The sequence below is a fragment of the Camelus dromedarius genome, chromosome 19 (genome assembly GCF_036321535.1).
Source record: "Camelus dromedarius isolate mCamDro1 chromosome 19, mCamDro1.pat, whole genome shotgun sequence".
Taxonomy (NCBI): domain Eukaryota; kingdom Metazoa; phylum Chordata; class Mammalia; order Artiodactyla; family Camelidae; genus Camelus; species Camelus dromedarius.
The window spans coordinates 5,955,277-5,974,519 of record NC_087454.1 but is presented as its reverse complement, the minus strand read 5'-3'; the positions used below and the strand labels follow the sequence as shown (position 1 = coordinate 5,974,519).

Here is a 19,243-nt window from a genome sequence, read left to right as displayed (position 1 = left end):
CAGAATTTATTATTATGTGCTTAAAGCAATCATTTAACACTGACATTTTAAGTATGACAATAATCCACGTAATTGTCACCCATTCAGTTAACTGAAAATATCTTTACTTCCTGAGACGACTAATTATAATGCAGTGTTACTATCTTTTAATTGTAGACATGTTTGTTTTTGTGTTTATTTTGGCTTAGGCTGTCTTCAAGGACATCCCTAGCCTCACACTTGGCAACCTGCCCTTATTCTTTCTCTGCTGCTTTCGGAAAATAAATGAAAACCCTATAGCAACCATCTTGAAGGAGAAAAACAGGAGGATTTTCATTTTTCACAAGCTTTGCTCGTGATGTCAGGATGTTGGATTATGACTAGTCTCTGAAAAAATCCGTTCAGTTGCTGTACAAATGGGAATTGATTTCCAAACAGACTCAAAGATTCTGGAAGATGAGCTCAGGTCCCTCAGGTCCTGCTCTTCCCTGATTCTCCTCACCATCGTAGGTAGATGGTCTTGCCCTTTTGGCTACATGAGACTTGGGTGCAAATCCCCAGAATGGCTTTTACCCAACAGGGAGGTTCTAGTTTGATTGCGCTACTGACACAGGGATTTTGCACTGTCCCTTCCTTTTGAAAATCCCTTAAATTCAGGAATCTGTACTTTCCTAATTTAGTGTTGAATGTTTCCACTGAGAGCTACCTTAGAGGGCGGTTAAGTATTTCCTCCACTTTTATCAAGTCACAACATACCCTTCTTCTCACTTAACACACTGTGGTCTTATATTACCTACTGAGCGTTCTATACGTGTTTTTTTTTTTTTTTTACCAAGTTAGATCTAATAATTAACGTTGTGAGGAATAGTACAGGAAATGTAACATTTTACATAATAACATATTTTCACCATGTTTCTAAACTTACTGTGTGCGCATCTCTGTGATTGCCTCCAGGGAGATGCAGACTTGGTGCTGCGAATTGCCTCTAAACACACACACACACACACACACACACACACACACAGAAGTTAGGCTGGGAAAATATTTTGTTAGGAAATCTCTTGGTAACCTCTCTAAATGACACTTGCTGTTCACGTTGTGCGCAGCACGGGCATTTAGTAATCATCTTGTCACCCACAGAATATGTAGGTGCGTCACACACATGCAGCAGCGACCCCAATACCAACATCTGAATCAACACATAATCCAGTTCATCCCTGTCATTCATCCGAAGGGTTGTCCTAAACGCTGTTTGTAACAAAACTAGCAAAAACAGGTTCTTTGATTTTCTGGCTTTTGGCGCTTTGAGTGACATTATTGAGGCAAAAGTGATGATGTGTTCCACATTCTTATGATACTTTTCAACACATTTTAATTCTGTTTACTTAGTACATCTGTATTTAATGCCAATTCCTGGTCGAGGTTTTAGAAATCAAATGTACTGTGAGGTCAGTATCAGTAAAGGATACTTTAAAATTGCAAATACGAGAAGAGACTTGACGTGGAAGTACAAAGGCCTTGTCCCCAGCCTCATTTTGGGACACCTGCCAAGGGCCACTCCGACTCCGGATCATCAGCCAGGGACTCAGTTACCATGTCCTTAAGGGTCAGCACTTCCTTCTTCTCAGTCCTGCTTCCTTCACTTCAGAGCAGGTGTGTGTAGGTCTCAGGATCTCTTCTCCGTAGACTTCCTGCACGCTCCTCCGCCTCAGAGCAGAAGGCACCCCCTTCGGGGGAGAGCACTAACTGTTTCTGTGGCTGATGTGTACCTGGCTGTGCTAGTCCGCATTACGTTCTCAGACGTCCCCTTTGAAGACATGCGTTTCAGGAAGTGCAAAGATGAAGGGAACTATCATTTTTATAGGTCAGAGCTCCCACTGGCAAAAACAGTACATTCTTTGAAATATAAGAGTATAGATAACAGCCTTAAATCAGCAAAGCATTTTGCAAACTGTGATCAGATGTTTGTTTCAGGTTGATATCCAGGGGTTCTTAGACCAGCTACGGCTCTCTTAGAGTGCTTTTGAAATAGGTTTGAAAAACTCTTTTTAAAAAAAATATGCAGGCCAAGCATTTGTAAAAATATCATTTAAATGTAACTTTGAAGATGCCAAACTACTTAGAGAAATGGGGCCACTGTTTAAATGTTTCATAGGATACTTATTATTATTTGAACTTAAGACAGTAAAAAACTTCCTTAAGATCTTCCATAAATAGTGAGTTCACATCAAATAGGTCAGTTTCTCATCACCTCTCCTTCCTATCTTGATCACAATTTCTGACAGTCTGGTTCAGTGCCACCAGGTGCATGATCTATGATTCCTTTGGCAATATGGCTTAAAGGTTGGGTTTATTTGCCCCGGGGAAACAGTGAGGCAAAGTAGGCATCATGGAAGGTCAATTTCCAGAAACGTCCAGCGGTATGTGGCCACTTGTAAGACGTTTGAATATGTGCACACACATATATAGTTGGATATAGAGACTCAAAAATTACTCAGAAAGAATTTAATTAGCTCTTTAATTTCTATATTTCCTCAGAGCTATCAACACAAATTACTTTTTATAATAGGTGGCTAAATAAAACAACTCAGGATTAAATTGGAAAGAAAAAGTGTTAATACATTATGTATTTTGTTGTATTAAATTATAAGAATGTATACCCCTCTGTTTTGAGGTCTTTAGAAGTTTTAAAAGAAGGTATGGATTAATGATTACTAGAACTTCTTTTGACGTAATTGGAAGGATTTAAATTTTATTTCTACAGCTAGAACATGTCTCTGTAAGCAAACAAGGATAAGAGAGTGAAATTCAGATTATTTTCATTATTATTTGCTTAGAAAATACTATTAGTATTATTGATGAAAAATAAATAATTCTTTTGGCTAACATTAAATGGACATCTATTATGAGACAAATATTACATTCTCCCTTTTGATTGCTCTATGAACCTTTGGAATAGATATTATCTTATAAGTAGGTACCTTTTAGGTATAATCTTATTTTAGAGAGATTAAGTACTTTGCTCAGATTCACACAGTTATGTTGTGATGAGGACTGATACTCAAACCCAGTTCCATCTGATTTTAAAAGCTCAAAATTTTTAAATTATGTTATGCATTTTCTTTTGATATTATATATGTATATGCTACACACACACACATACATACACTGCTAAATAAAGCTCATTCTAGATGCATTCAATTTAATTCAGTTCAGTTGAACAAGATCTTCTTGAACCCAAGGAAGACCAACCCACTGCTCCAGATGTCCACATTTGGCTAAAAAAAGGCAAAATCAAGCCCAACCCCACAACGAGATCTGAGTGTGTTATTTACACATGATCACAGTTTAGCGACCTCCTGCTTTAACTCTTCTATGCACTGCAAGGATATTTTCTCTGTCTCCTATTTTTAAAATGTCTGATGTTGTCAATGGTTGGGGTTGCATTTGTATTTCTGGACTTCTTACCGCAGAATAAAACAAAACAAAACAAAACAAAAACAAAACCTATTTGTCTGGTACTCACTAGCCAAACTCTGGTGTTAGGAAAGAAGGAAAGAGGAGAAACCAAAGCTATAACTTGCGCTTTTTGATTTAAATGTCTAAGCCAGCTATATATGCCGTTAAAAGAATCACAGTACGATGCCTGACATTAGTTTTACCCTTGCCTGCAATAGTGAAATGAACATTAGAAGCCAATTTTGCACTTTGAAACAACTTTCTTTGTCTTTAGTGACTTCCCCGCTTTGTGTCATAAAGCAATCTTCCTTTTAAAGTGGCAGGCGCCTTCCTAGGACTCTCGTTTGATCCTCATAACTTGAAGAGGAAGACATTATGATTCCCTGTTTTTAGAGGAAGCATCTATGAAGTATCTTTTTTAATGTTTGGCATAATTAAAAAAATTAAAGTTTATGCATTATCATGTGGCTCACCAGTGCAGTTATTTTCAAAGCTAACCACTTTTGCATTATTCCAATTCCTAATACAACTTCCACCCTGCATAAAGTATTTAGCTATTTCACTGATAAAGTGCTTTGTAAACGTTTTAAACAATTAGGCGGGGCAAATATCAGCCAGGTAAATGGTCTTCTTCTTACTGACAGATTAGCTGCAAAGGTGACTTTGACTTCCTAAAGCCAGAGGGAAAGCGTCGATAAAAACTGACAAAACCTGTACGTTTCTGCTTCTGGCTCTGGTGTCACTCTTCATTCAGGACCACGAGTTGTCCTTAGCTTTCGTACATCTTAATTATCATAAAGCACCAGCCCTGTATTTACTTATTCTTCACTCTGAGAAAACCTCTCTTGGATAAATTGTTGCATTCTAACACCACAGCCAGTCTTTGTTACCACGGTACCATGGAGTATTAAAGAAAATACTATTGATAAATTGAAAAAAAAAAAAAAAAAAAAGATGTTCTAAGAGAAACACACATGTGGAATAAAAGATATTTTTTTCAGAAAGGCGAACAGACCTTGGTCACCTTTGCTCCAAGACGTAACATTATTTTGGAAGTTCGATCTCGTTTTCTCTCCCTTCTAAGAAAAGTTTTGTCTGTCCCTGCCCCCCCTCCAATGTCCCCACTCCCATTCAGAGACTGTCTTTGGAAATAACAGCCTAAAGAGTTTGGGAGTCTCTTTGGATTCCTTCAACATCCTTCAATCCCTGTTTTCTCATTAGAACATTCATACTTCTGTGCCTCAGTGGGAATGATCAATTATTTCAATGTCAGTAGTGGTAATATTACCCCTAAGATTTAGCAATTTTCAAAGATCTTTTAACTTAATTAGAGGCATTTGTTGTAAATTGAATTAAACCTGTTAAAAGTGCAATGTGTTATATTAAAAGTACAATACCCAAATTGGCCAAGGAGACACAATTTTAGGGGAGGGGAAATCTAGATGGAAAATGCTAATATCAAGAAAATCTTGTGACGTTTTCCTTCGATAAAGCTTTCTAAATGTTGAAAGAATGGATAACGGTTATATGCACAATGTTTTGGTAAATGTATATGTACAGATACTTTTGTAAAATTATTTCCCCAAATACTTGAAACAGTGACAACGCAATGGCAGATTTGAGCATTTTAACAACTTCGATCAAAAACAAAATTGATACCATTTATAATTTCTGTACAATTAATCTAATAATCAACACATGATTATAGTATGGTAATGATCTTTTTAAATTAATGCTCTTTCTTTCCAAATGCTTCTTTATCTTGACATAGTTTTACCTTATTATTATTATTATTATTTTTTAGTTTTATCTTATTTTCTTTTAAACATGATGTTGCAGTGAGTTTGCCCAGAGTCCCTGCCAGCCAAATCGTTTGCTGATATACCGCTGTGCCCTGATGAGACTTTTCTCAACTGCCACTTAGAAAATCCTGATGGTCGTTTTCTAATTTCTTAGTCACCAGAAGCAAATCAGTCAGCATGGGCTGTATCAATACTGAAATGGGGAAACCTGAACACACAGGCAACCGACCGTAGCGGATCATGGTCTTCATCTAAACCACTTGGAAAACCATGCATTGAAAACACGATTTACTTAACAAATACTTGTTTTTAAGCACCTACTCTGCACGAGGCCTGGTGCTGGGACCTGGGGACGTGGCGGTGGGAACGACGCAGACAGTTCCTGCCTCAGGAGAACAAACGGCCGCGTTAACTAATCAGCGTTAACGTCAGCGCGCGTTGACTGAGTTCCAGTGCAAGCTCCCAGGATATGGGAGTGAGCGGTAAACCTCCTTCCTGCCAACACTGTCAGCCCCCACGGACTCAGAGCAGCACGGATGGTGGGCGCACACAGACTACAAGCAGGTTGAAATCTAGATTCTGGTCTTGGCTCTTTCTCTTAAAATCTGTATGATTTAAAGCGAATCGTTTGCCCTTCCGTAGTTTTCGTTTCCTCGTCTGTGAAATGACTGCAGTAACACACGTCCTCCGAAGCGCCCTGGCAAGTCAGGTCTAGTTCACACGTGTTACATTAGACCGTGTCCAACACGTAACAGCCGCTACTATTACATCAGTTATTACTGCCCCAAATCCTGCCTTACCTTAAAAACACTTCTCCATGAGCCATTCTTTGAAGGAATGAATGAAAGAGGATGATTTTGGCCAGATTAAGTGGGTTTGTAGCTGGAAGCCGGTATATGGGAAAATGATCTCTTCAGTGTGTGCCTGAGTTTGTGCTGCTCAGTGTAGTCATGGCCCGTTCTGCGCAGAGGACATTTGCACTACACCTAGTGACCCACATTTCTGCAGTTTTTTGGGTTTCACATCATTTCCACCTAGTGTATGTCGATGAGGGGTCTCCGCCGGGATGATGGCTTCTGGTTTCCACGTCGGTGACTTCAAACTGCTGTTTCCATTTCCGATGTCTCTTGAGCTCCACCTCTGTAAGGACGACAGGCTTTTGGGCAAATTCTCTTAGATGCACCAGAGGCATTTTCCATACACGCGTCAATATGAGCTTAGTGGGTTTTTTTTTTTCCTCATTTTTCCCTCTTCCCCACCAAATGCTTTTTCCTAATATGCTCTCCACTCAGTCACCTTTGGATGAGCTCCCTGGGCCAGAAACTTTGCAACCACGTTTGATTCTTTTCGTTAAGGCCCTATATTCAAACAGTCTCCACATCCTGTTAACTGTAGTGGAAGATCTCTCAAGTCCACCCATTGATCCGTCCCTCCTCCTCTCAAATCCCCTTTTCCTCAAGAGGGTTGCTGTTGGCATGTGGGGGCGTCGTGGGTTGAATTGTGTTCCCTCAAATAATATGTTGAGGTTCTAAACCCTAGTATTTCAGAGTGTGACCTTAGCTGGGAAGAGGATCATTGCAGGTGGAAGTTGAGATGAGATGGTCCTGGAGTCGAGTGGACCCTTTTTTAGTCCAGTATGGTGTCCTCCTCACATGTGACGACACAGACACACAAAACGAGGATGGCCGTGTGATGACGGAGGCAGAGGTTGGATTTCTGCTGCCACTAGTCGAGGAATGTCTTGGGGGCTACCAGACACTGAAAGAGGCAAGAAAAGATCTGTCACCTTGTACCCTCCTTCAGAGAGAGCGTGGCTCTGCCAACACCTTGGCTGAGGACGTGCAGCCTCCAGAACTGTGGGAGAATACCTCTCTTTTGTTTGAAGTCACCCCGTTTGTGGCTATGGCAGCCCTAGGGGACTGCTGCAGGGGCAGGAGGCCTTCCTCGTTTGAGTTGCCCAAGCACCTGTCAGAGGACAAGGGGCCTTTTCCACTCTACCTGTGACTGTGACAATGAAGACTAGCCACGCCCACGTTTCTGAAAGCTCGAGAGTCCTGCTTCTCCTGGAGCAGCACCAGTAGGTCATCATCTAAATTGTAATCCTTCCTCCCCTGAGTCCGGACCCTCCCCGCACGTTTCCATCCGGCAGCCAGAGCAGCGTTTCTTCAAACGTGGGATCCCTCCCCATCTCCCTCACCCTAGAATCCTTTGTGGGCCATTGATGGTGGTAGAATAGAGTCCCCATTATAAACAGGCCTTTTTTTACCTACTTTTTTACCTAATCCATCACCGTCTTTGCCTGCTTAGACTTCCTCCACCCTAGTCAGCTTGTTTTCAGTTCTAGAAAAAAGAACTTCATTCTTCTGAGAATGACCTGTGTGATGGAAGGCCCTCCCGGCTTTCCTGGCTACCCTCCCCCACTCCCATTTGTCTAATTCCTCTTTACTCCCCAGATCGCAGGACCTGGTTGTATACAAATTCCTAAGGACTCTTGTTCACTGTGGAAGGGAGTTTAAGAATGCATTCCATGCTTTTTTTTTTCCCCCAAAGCAATTTTGGTCTTTTTTTTTATTATTATTACACTGATGGATCATAGAAATCTTGTTTGATTTCAGGTCTCTATAAGGACTGGCCACGGAAGGGGGATATATGTGTGTCATATGAAATGTGGCTGAAGTTCAGAGAAATAGGTTTCATTTAATAGCTGAATACTGGATGACCTCACCATTCCTCTCACCCTCTGGCAGCGAGAGAGGAGCCGCCTGCGTGAACTGGGGAGGAGCTGCTGGCCTCAATGTGATTTTTGCAATGATCTGTGTGCTCTCTGGCTTCCTTCATAACCAGCAAATCAATTCCCACTGTACGTATTACACACCCCAGTGGCAGAGGCCATTTATTATCCTTCTGATGGTCATACTCTTTGTACATAACCAAGAAGGATTACAGAGGAGGGAAAGGACGGTTGAAATGTGGAGGAAGATATCATGCCCCAGCGCTGTGTTTCATCACGGGCCTTGCATGGATGCAGGAATAAAAAAGAGGCTTTCTTTCCAGACAGTTGGGAAACACAGATGCAGAATTTTCTTTCGAATGAAATCCATTTTAAAAACAATTTATGCAGAGAGAGGGTTGCAGGGGCAGTACTATATCCGTGGGTGTTTAGATTTCAGGTGCAAGTTCAAAACGATTAAGACGGGGACTGACGTTTTCTTGTCTACAGGAGTTGTTTAGATGGCTGTAATTGACTAGCTTTGTTCACCTAAGGAGCTTTTCGACACATCCTTTTATTTGGCGACATTCTAACATCAACTGATTCTTTTATTAATTTCTAACTTTGCTGTATACAATTTTTTAAACTCGACATTATTGATTCCAGGTTTTTCCTAATTCTTGAAATCCAGATGCTATAATTACTATTGTTAAACAAACAAATAGAAAAACATTGAATTGTGTTGACTAGGTACAAGAAAACTGAGTATCTTGAATTAGATATAAATGGTACGCAGTGAAATGTGAGTGTTATTCGTCCTAAATCAAACGTCCCATACTCAAGTGTGTGGATCTGAATGTGGATTGGAAACATTTCATCAGTGAAGCTAATGGTAAAATCTGACTTAATAGTGGGTTCTGTGCCTACATATTTAAACTGCTTAGTCATCTTATGTCAATAGATGAAAAGAACAGTGGAAATTTCCAAAGGTCTGAGAAGCTACTGTCTTCTCTGTTTTGCAGCGTTTGAGATTTTCCTGTTTTTTGCAAACAACACAATGCCAAATCTGTATTCGGTTTTCTCTTCTCTTTGAAGAAGTGAAACAGTGACACAGTCATTAACTGAAGAGGGGACCATGTGCAGAGTATTTTCCTGTAGCAGTGTAGAAAGTTCAGGGTTTCAGTTCACATAATGGTAAACGCAGTACGGTATTCTGAGTCTGTCTGTAGCCTCCTGACGGTTTTGCCTGTGGTAAACCAGAGCCTCCTGGGGTCTGCTTCCCGTTTAGCTGTTCTCACCTGACTGCATGTCGTTTTCAGTTAGATGATGCTCTGCACCTTCCTGGCAAAATACACCCAAAATCAACGAAAATAAACTGTCGATGTCAAGTTCAGTGCCTTGTGAGTCCTGTGCAGCCCAAACGACTAAAGTCATGGATTGGAATCTTAAGGGGAATAATGTATTTTCTCTTACTTTCTGCTGTTGTTAGTTTTTTGTGTTTCTTGTTTTTCTTCCCAAAGACTCTTGTTTCTGTTATTTATTTTCTTTTCATGGTACAATTGTCATTGTAGTTGATAGTCTTGAGGGAGGGATGAGCTTTTGTATATAAAAATCTTTGGAATCTGTCTATGAATTCCGTTTCTGTTAACGCTCCCACACGGCCTTGAACTGCTGTGGTTGGTCACTAAGTCACTGAACTACTTACTGTGGTACCAGCTTCTCCTCTGGTAATGTGTTTATTATCAGGACTATTTTTGGTTGAAGAAATAATTTACTGGATTATTTCAGAATCAGATTAGACAAACTAATCCAGGAACTTGGACCCTACTTATTATAAAGATCGATCACTGGTTTAGTAAAACCGACATTTTATTAAACCAATGATGGTGTGTACCATCAATATTTACTGTTTTAATTAAATAGCAAATATATGCATTTCCATGTTTAAATCTCTTTAAAAATTAAAAAAAATATTGTCGTTTAGACAGATCGCATACATTTTTTGGGCTTGATGGAAAGTCAGCCTATTTCAAAGGAGCTCTGCTAATTATTGGAAGAAGGAAAAGGGGAAACAGCATCATGAGTACTTACTATTTTGTGATAGTTGCTTAGGGATAGCATTGTTTAAAGCGTTTTGTATCTGTTAACTCAGTCGTCGTATTGACCCTGGAATGTTGGTACTAGTCTCATCTTCCTTTTCCATATGAGGAAACGAAGGCGTAGAAAGGAATCGCCCAGATTCCAGAACTTGTAACACTTAGTCACTAAGCCCCAGTAACTCTACTGAATACTCGCTGCGCGTAGCCATGGGAACCGGTGAGGAGCGACTTCTGCCCCTGCGCGCCTTTCAGGTAGCCTCTTCATCTCCTCTCCTGCTTTCAGAAGCTTTGAAAACATCTCTTGCCGTCAATACTGAGCAGAGAGAGGAAATCAGAGCTAAATCAGAATAACCGCACATAATTCTTTCATGGTCGGTTTCAACAGAAAATGTCGGTATTGTACTAAAGAACATGAGCATTCCTAAGGTTGAAATTCTCATTCATATGTTTTCAATGATATGTTAATAACTCGTCTCAATTTTCAAAATGAAATAGTTAACTTTTAACACGTTATGTGCAAATAATTAAACGTAACCTTAATAAAGAGGGATCATTGTGAGTAGGTGAGATAAACAGGGCAATGGTATAGATTTTCAGGATTAAAAAAAATACGTTTGTTGTTTATAATCATTTGTCTCTATATTTCTTTTTAAATTTTTAATTGTAACACACACATAGCATCAAATATATCATCTTAACCATTATAAGTGTGCAGTTCAGTTGTGTTTAGTGTGTCTCCATGGGTGAGCAACCAGTCTCCACAACTTTTTCATCTTGCAAAACTGAAACTCTGTGCCATTAAACAACTCCTCTTCCCCTCCCCCAGCTCCTAGCAACCACCACTCTACTTTCTGTCTCTATGACTTGACTGCTCTAGTTTATCTCATCTAAGTGGAATCACACAGTATTTGTCTTTTTATGACTTACTTCATTTAGCATAATAGCCTCAGAGTTCATCCATGTTGTGGCCTGTGGCAGAATTTTTTTCCTTTTTAAGGCTGAATAATATTCCACTTGATGGGCAGTTAGGGTGCTTCCACCGTTTGGTTACTGTGAATAATGCTGCTGTGAATGTAGGTGTACAAATATCTGTTTGGGATCCTGCTTTGAATTCTTTTGAATATATACCCAGGGGGAATATTGTTGGATCAGATGGTAACTGTATTTTCAATTTTGGGAGGACCCGCCATATAGTTTTCCATAACAATTGTACCATTTTGCATTTCCATCAACAGCACATAGGAGTTCCAATTTTTCCGTATCCTCATCAACACATTATTTTCTGGCTTTTCTTTCTTTTTTTTTGGATGGTAGCCATCTTAATGGGTGTGAGGAAATATCTCACTGTGGTTTTGATTTGCGTTTCCATATGCATATATCATTCTGTTCTCCTTTAGTAATCCATTATAGTGAAAAGGAACATAAATCGTTTGAGGCCCAAGTACCTTAAAAGCAATTTCATTCAACTTTACCTTTGCTATGTCTTTATTATTATTCTCAAAAATTTTTTACTTTTGGTTGTGCTTTAAGCCCAGCACTTATCTATTATTTCTCTGTTTGTAGCTGTTCTTCAGTTGCTGATGGAACTGGATCTGGAGAATTCTTCAAACATCTCTATTTTTTGCTGGCGTCAGTGTTTTCAGAACTTCAGCTAGCTCAGTGGCGAAGCCAGGGCTTCTGGTACATTATCTTGCTGATGGCTTCTCTCTGGTTCCTGAGGCTCTACCTGCATTACCTCAGCCAGTGGCTTTTCCTCCAGGCCATTTCAACTCCTGTGACAAAGTGAGTGCCTTCCCCTGAAACTCAAAGGCATGCATTTTCATCTTGAGAGACTAAGCAAAAGTACAAAAAAAGCTCCTCTCCCATCCATTTACCATGAGACTTAAAACGCAGGGATGATTTGAAAAGACGAAAATGTCTTTATCTGAGAGCAGGAATGTCTGTTACAGTTATATTCTCATTCTGTGGGTCTGTATATACAAATACTGTGTAACTGGTACATCAATATTTATTTAAAATTTAGCAGATTCAAATATGTTCTAATACCTGAGCAGAATCCAAAAAGGAATTTCGCAACAATATTTTATTCTATTTTGATTCTATCAGAGTGACTTATGTTGAAGGTATTTTAGAAGTAATGTAAGTATGATTTATCACCTATACTCAGAGAAGCAAAGATTCCTGCTTCTGCAAAATGATTGAATTCAAACAATTACCAAACTCAAGCCCAGGCAGCTTCCTGGGCCATTATCCCCTGGAAAAAAATGACACTTCAAAGGTTATCTCTCCACAAACATGATTGCATAGACATTACAGATAGACAAACAGATAGGTGTCAATACAAGTGAAATTCATTTTCTCAAATGTAGATGGTGCAGATAAAAATAAAGATGTGCGTATATTTTCAATTAAGAAGATCACAGGCTACTTCAAGACACTGTGAAAAGGAATATGTGTGTATGTATAATACACATACAGTTTTTGATCATCTTTTGGAATTAAGTCACAAATACCTGAATCTATCATGGAATATGCAAATTTGTACTAAATAACTATCTTCAAGGGAGAATTTTATATAGACACTATATTCCTTTCTTCACTTTTTTCTTTCTCTCTTTTTGTGTGTGTGAGTTTCTGAAGCAGAAAGGACAAATATTATATGCTTCAGCTAGTTGCTTTTTGCTGCCCACTCTCTTGTTCAATAGAAAACAAAACTCTATATTTATTGGTTGTTAATTAAATGAGAGTGCAAAAAAATAACTTGACAGCCCAGTTTATTCCATTTCTTAAGCAACAGAGGACCTAATGTGTGAAGGTACTTTGCTGACGGTTGTCTAGGTCCGCAGGCTTGAGTCATACATGAGCTCCATGTCACTTCGTGGTTATGAGACCTGACAATAGCTGCGGCAGCAAGGGGCATTCTCTTCTGCTTTTACTCTGTGTCGGGTCCTCAGCTAAGAAATGCACCATGGATGGACCTAGAGATTGTCATTCTAAGTGAAGTAAGCCAGAAAGAGAAAGAAAAATACCATATGATATCACTCATATGTGGAATCTTTAAAAAAAAAAAAAAAGAGGACACTAATGAACTCACCTACTAAACAGGAACAGACTCACGGACATAATAAACGATCTTATGGTTACCGGGGGAAGCAGGGTGTGGGAAGGAATAAATTTGGGAGTTTGAGATTTGCAAATGTTAGCTACTATATATAAAAATAGATTAAAAAGAGAAATTTCTTCTGTATACCACAGGTAACTATATTCAATATCTTATAATAACCTTTAATGAAAAATAATATGAAAACAAATATATGTATGTATATGCATGACTGGGACATGGTGCTGTACACCAGCAGTTGACATTGTAACTGACTGTACATCAATTAAAAAAAAAAGAAATAGACACACATTATTTGATACCCACAGCAGCATATGAACAAAGCATAAAACTTTCCTTCAAAGCAAAGGTCAAGGAATGGATAAAATGAAGAACTCTTTTTAGTAGAGAGCTGATAAGCAAGAACGCACAAGCAGGATTAACTACAAAATAGCTTTCTAAGGCTGAAAAACAGGAAAGGAAAAACGAGAGTCGATGAAGGCTCACCTTTCATGGAAAGATGGTACCAACAGCTGGGTCAAGGCTGTTTGAATTACTAGGCTATCCTGGACTCAGCCCTGAGCTCCTTAGGTGCTGTCAGGTGGTCCCTTTAGGTGTTTTTGTTTGTTAACAGTGCCACTGTTGTATTTAGGGGTGTAGCTAGAGGAATCACTAGCAAAATGAATCAACTATGCCAAAATTCTGAAGAATTATGAGATTTATTTGTGTTTCTGACTTCTGTTAGAGATGGAGCCTTTACTAAGTCCACTGGTATATTTAGCATTTCAAATAGCCTATCAGTGAGTCTGTGTGAACTGCCGGGCAGTTTTTACTGTAAAGAGTGCTCTGCTCAGTGGATGAAACTGATCTCCTTGCTCTGACTGCACGTGAAATTTACAAGAACAAGGAACCAGGTGGACTTTGCCTTTTCCTGAGAGTGAGCTGCTGAGGTGGTACTAAGAAGAAGATGAAGACTCTAACGTGGAATTTGGGGGATCCTATTCAGTGTCCAGTTTCCTGTGTTAAAAAAAAGAAAGCATATCGTTCTTTAACGTGTTTTGTATCGGTAGCATTTGAGACAAGCCTCCTCCTTTGCACACATGTGATGGCTTTGTTTTCCCACAGGTTCCACTTTTCCCCTCTCACAGTTGAGCTCTGCTACCCAGCCTCTTCACTTGACATCGGAGAGGAGTCGCTTGTGGTTGTGGTGGGGCCTTTGATGCTGAACGCAGCGATACTTCCCTTGGTTCTGATCAGATGGGGCTGTCAGCTACTGTTTGCCTCGTGCCCTGACGTCCTGTCAAAGCTAATCATTACCATGGGACTATGGACAGTTCTGGACCCACTGGCAGTGTTTATTGTGGATACTGTCCTGGGGGTAAGTCAAGTACAATAATCGGAATATGAGTCCTTGACATAGAATGTAGCCTTAGTGCACAAATCAGTTGACACGGGAAGTTTCAATAATCATGACCAATTCAAAATTCACCTTAAATTGAAGTTACTCGATTTTTCCTCATAGTTAAAAATTATGGATATCTAACAATCATTTTAAGTGTAATTTTAACTATGTTAAACAGACACTTGCAAAATAAGTAGAAAATAATGTTGGAGATCAAATTCAAACTAACTGGTACATTTTCAAAATGATCACAAAGAAGTTTTATTTTGTAACATTTTTGGTAACTTTTTTTTAACGTTAAGGATTTTCACAGCCAAACTTTATAAAAAGGTAGTCATGCAGTTCAGTTGTTCCTTTAATTGGTTAGGTTATTTCCTTTTGATGTGTACTCTTCCATAACAAATCTACTCAAGGAGAATAAGAGCTTTCTAAACATTTCTAAGTAGTACATAGATTTAAAAATGACTCCATAGGCATTTATTTTGACATTTGTGATGTTTATGAAATGACAAAACAGTGCATTTTCATTCTAAAATATATAGTTTTAGGGCTTCATGACCATGAATGATGAACTAGCATACATGATTATGTATAAAAAATGGTGGTAATGATTCTAATATTGGGAGAGTACTGTGTACTTCTCAAGCACCTTCACACAATTTATCTGACTGCATATTTACAATAACACCATGGGTTTGGTGGGACAAGTATGCTTCCCACTTTAGAGCTGGGAGACACCAGACACACAATTACATAACTTGTCCGGAGCCACAGCACACATGGTAATTAGGACTAAAACCCAGATTTGTGAATTCTGAGGCTGGTGTGTTTTCCATTACACTAAAATCTCTACATCAAGTTTAAATTAGTATATTCTTTTGTGAAATCAAATGTATCTTTCCTGATGACAGTTATTTGACTGCCTCAAAATAGTTAACTTACTAGTAAAAGCTGGGGCTATGATTTGAGGCAGAATTAACGTGGATATTCGTGTGAATTTATTGCCACATCCAAATGTCTTTGTTGCTTTGAGTTTGCAAGGCCTAGAAGTTCCTGGTGAGTGTTGCTGGAACGTACTGGTTCTCAAACTTTAATTTGCATCAGAATCTACTGCCAGTCTTGTTAAAAAAAAAAACAGGATGGGCCCTGACCCCAGAGTTTCTGTTTTGGCAGATCTGCGGTGAGAGCCAAGAATCTGCATTTCTAACAGCAGATGACATTGCTGCTGTGGGTCTAGGGAGCACGGTTTGAGAACCACTGGCAGCACAGCTGCGTGGAGCCACCTGGGGAGCGTGCTGGAAGATTAGGAATGCCAGTACAGCTTGAAAGAGCCGGGCTCCGGCAAGGGAAGAGTTAATGGGAAAGCTTTCCTGCCTTTCCTGTTAACCACCCCCCACTACCTGCCCTTTAGTTGCTTTGTCTGAGCTCCATTGAAGTTGCCAAAAGCTTTAAATCAGATTAGCAAAGCCAACTTAAAGATATTAGCAAACAGTACAGTAATTCCAGTCAAAAAAACAACTTCAATTTGGAGTCACCGATTTTAAAGCAATTTTAACAGACAGAGGGAAAGGAAATCTGAATTTTAACTGCATTTTTGTACTGTAGACCTGGCTATGAAATATATACCCCAAGCGAGAAAACAGATGGGTAGTATAAATATATCAATATAAAATTTTATAAAATTATCCCCATTTCTTTCTTCCTTCCTTCCTTCCTTCCTTCCTTCCTTCCTTCCTCTTTCTCTCTCTCTCCCTTTCTCTCTCCCTTTCTTTCTTTCTTTCAGTAGGCAAGTATGTTTACTTATTTACTTAGTTTAGTGGAGGTACTGGGGACTGAACCCAGGACCTCGTGCATGCTAAGCATGCACTGTACCACTGAGCTATACCCTCCCCTCTATTTCTCCTTTAAGAAGAAAATAAAGGTTTACAACTGGTTTATATGTGTGTAGACTATATTCATTGAGCCTAGTCGATCGTAGGGATGGGATGTTTTGATGAACTCTGCTTGTTAACTGTATTTGAAATGGATTCCACCATTAATAATGTGCTTTTGGAACGGGAGACCAAACTGCTATCCCAGCTGCACCGGTGGAGATGTGGTCCTGGGTGCAGTGGGAGGCAGCTGGGGTCCGCAAAGCCCGCTGCTCTCTCATTTCTCTTAGGCCACGCTATGCTGCAGCAGCGTGTCTCCAGCTCTGATGTGCTTGTAAGTCACCTGGGGATCTCACTAAAAGGCAAACTGATTCAGCAGGTAGGGCCTGAGATGCTGCACTTCAGCAGACTCCTAGATGGTGCCAAGGATGCTGGTTCTGTGGACCAGACCACCCTGTGACAAGATGCTGGGCACTTTCTGAGAAGGCCTATCCCTTCCCTTTGCTGTTTGCTAGGCTGGCTTTCGCTTGCTCAGGGTTCCCGAGCTGCCCTCTACCAGACTGGGGTCCTTGCTGTGCTGAGTCCACTGATGGCTTCTGAGGCTTTGTGTGAGAATTCTGACTTCTCACTTCCGAGTGGTATGACCTCCATGCAGATTATTTAACATTATTGAACTAAAAGCAGTGATTCTCAAAGCTACACAACCGTGTGGATCGTTTAACGTTAATACGATGAACTAAAAGCAGTGTACTTCGAGCCTACCAGTGGATCTAGTTTCTAGCCTTCGGCTAAGGATTGGAGGTTGAGCCCTGTGCCAAGGGAAGTGTGCCAGTGCTGGGAAGGCTTGTCCTCACGTGCTAGCCTTCGCTCTCCCTCGGAAGCCTCAGTAGCAGGGTACACCTTGACAACACGGCAGAAGCGGGCGCCTTGTCCGTCAGACGCGGTTGCGTTTTCCACCCCATCCTGTTCTTTCACCCTCTGATGAGCCCCATTCTGGCTCTGAGTGGACTGAGCTGGATCCAACTGGATTTTTTCCCCACATTGCTGCTTCTCTCAGACTCCAGGTTCGCAAGGAAGGGACGGTGCCGTCAAGGTTTGTTGAGCAGGAGATGTGGAGAAGGATGCTGCCTGCATTCCAGCAGGACCACGTCCCGCGTGTCACAGGTCCCCCCAGAGGCCCGTAGGCGGGATGCGCGTCTGGTCCTATTGCAACGCCACACAGGAAGCTGTTGGGGAAGGACGTCCTTTATGCTCTTCCGAGATCTTCTCCTAAGGAAAGTCTGCTGCTTTCCTTCTCCCAGTCAGGTCCCTGAGACAGATTAATAGTGGAATGGTGCACTGCGTCAAAGGCAGCTGACAAAATGAGCTGCCTGAATTTACCCTGGGGCCTCTGAGGTAACCGATGGGAAAGCAGCCTCCAGGTGGGCCACCTGAGAACCCTTGCAGAGGTCTGTAAGCGGATGGAAGCCGACCTGGATCCCGGCAGAGGAGCAGAACACCCATATCTTTCTTCACTTGGAAGGAAAAGCTGAAGGCTCCTTCCCCATCTGCACGATGACGGTTCTCCTGTTAGACTCCATGTTTCACCGCAGACGACACCTACCTTTGCTGTTTTTTAAAAAATGCTAAAGCTGCTTGTGGCCCACTGATCAGCAGCGCCGGAATCCATAGTTGGATATTCTCACCAACTGAAATAAAAACATGGATTTTAACACGCTCTCCAGTGATTTAACAGCATGCTGAAGTGTGAGAGCTGCTCCAGAGCAGTGGTTCTCAAAATTAGGTCCCTAGATGAATAGCGTTAGTTTCACCTAGGAGCTTAAAACAAAAAATGCAAAAATCTCAAGCCCTGCGCTTCACTCACCACTGAAGCAAAAACTCTGGGAAGGGGGCCAGCCTCTGGGAAGGGACTTTGGGTTCTAATGAGACCTCCAGATGATTTTCCTGTGCATTACAGTTGGAGAACTACGGCTCCATGCGGCATCATCGTTATCCTGGATTCAGTGTCACTCGTGAGGTTGCGGCTGCCCGAGTTCCTGCCTCCAGTCCTTTCAACACTTCCTTCTAGTGAATAAAGCTGAGAATCATCTGATTTTTAAAATTCCTCTGTTTCTGTTTTTTTTTTAATTGAAGTATAGTTGATTTACAGTGTTGTGTTAGTTTCAAGTGTACAGCAAAGTGATTCAGTTGTACATACATAAATACCTAATTTTTTGGATTCTTTTCCATTATAGTTACTACAAGGTATTGAATATACTTCTCTGCACCATACAATAGGACCTTGTTTATCTATTCTATATGTACTAGTGTGTATCTGTTAATCCCAAACGCCTAATATATCCCTCCCCCATCTTTCCTCTTTGGTAACCGTAAGTTTGTTTTCTATGTCTGTGAGTCTATTTCTGTTTTGTAAATAAGTTCATTTGTATCATTTTTAAGATTCCACATATAAGTGATATCATATATTTGTTCTTTTTCTGTCTGACTTACTTTGCTTAGTATAATCATCTATCTCTAGGTTCACCCATGTTCCTGCAAATGGCATTATTTCATTCTTTTTATGGCTGAATAATATTCCATCACACACACACACACACACACACACACACACACACACACACACACTCCACATCTTTATCCAGTCATCTGTCGATGGATATTTAGGTTGCTTCCACTGACATGATTTTTTGATCTCTGTCAGTGAGCCAAGAGAGATGCTACCTAATTTTACTGATAGTTTTTATTATGGATTCATTTTTCTCATGTAAATCTAGAAGGAGATGTGGCAGAATGATTTGAGACTGAAGCATTGATTGATTGT

The 19,243-nt window shown here is 40.4% G+C and overlaps 1 protein-coding gene across 1 annotated transcript in view; it reads left to right on the top strand.

Moving 5' to 3' along the window:
- LOC105103188 (uncharacterized) overlaps positions 1-18,490 on the top strand; it is a gene marked incomplete at its 5' end in the record, with an annotated part of 151,292 nt that extends 132,802 nt beyond the window's left edge. The window contains 3 exons of the mRNA XM_064476621.1: positions 11,613-11,831; positions 14,275-14,527; positions 18,380-18,490. Of these exons, the coding sequence (XP_064332691.1) occupies positions 11,613-11,831; positions 14,275-14,527; positions 18,380-18,490 (583 nt within the window). The remainder of the gene's footprint in view (positions 1-11,612; positions 11,832-14,274; positions 14,528-18,379) is intronic.
- Between the last annotated feature and the right edge of the window lie 753 nt (positions 18,491-19,243).